Source organism: Fukomys damarensis, unplaced genomic scaffold, assembly GCF_012274545.1.
Source record: "Fukomys damarensis isolate Sample0158 unplaced genomic scaffold, DMR_v1.0_HiC HiC_scaffold_33, whole genome shotgun sequence".
NCBI classification, from domain to species: Eukaryota; Metazoa; Chordata; class Mammalia; order Rodentia; family Bathyergidae; genus Fukomys; species Fukomys damarensis.
Window position 1 is genome coordinate 55,089,585 of NW_022900945.1, and position 276 is coordinate 55,089,860.

General features: G+C 58.7%; 1 protein-coding gene across 1 annotated transcript in view; it reads left to right on the forward strand.

Annotated features, from left to right (window-relative positions):
• The first annotated feature begins 41 nt into the window (after positions 1-41).
• Mex3a (mex-3 RNA binding family member A) overlaps positions 42-276 on the forward strand; it is a 7,193-nt gene continuing 6,958 nt past the window's right edge. Inside the window, 1 exon segment of the mRNA XM_033758085.1 lies at positions 42-276. This exon segment is cut by the window's right edge and continues 19 nt beyond it. Coding sequence (XP_033613976.1) covers positions 114-276 — 163 coding nt within the window. The 5' untranslated portion in view covers positions 42-113.

Sequence of the window (276 nt, forward strand, 5' to 3'; positions counted from 1 at the left end):
TCCCCCTCCCCACACACCCCCTCCTCTCCTCTCTCCTCCCCTCCTCTCTCCTCTTTTCCCTTCCACCACCTCTCTCTCTCCCTCTCTCTCTCTCCCCCAGCTTTTGTTTCGCCATGCCTAGTCTAGTGGTATCTGGAATAATGGAAAGAAATGGGGGCTTTGGAGAACTAGGATGTTTCGGGGGAAGCGCTAAGGACCGAGGGTTGCTGGAAGACGAGCGCGCCCTTCAGCTGGCTCTCGATCAACTCTGCCTCCTGGGTTTGGGGGAGCCCCCCG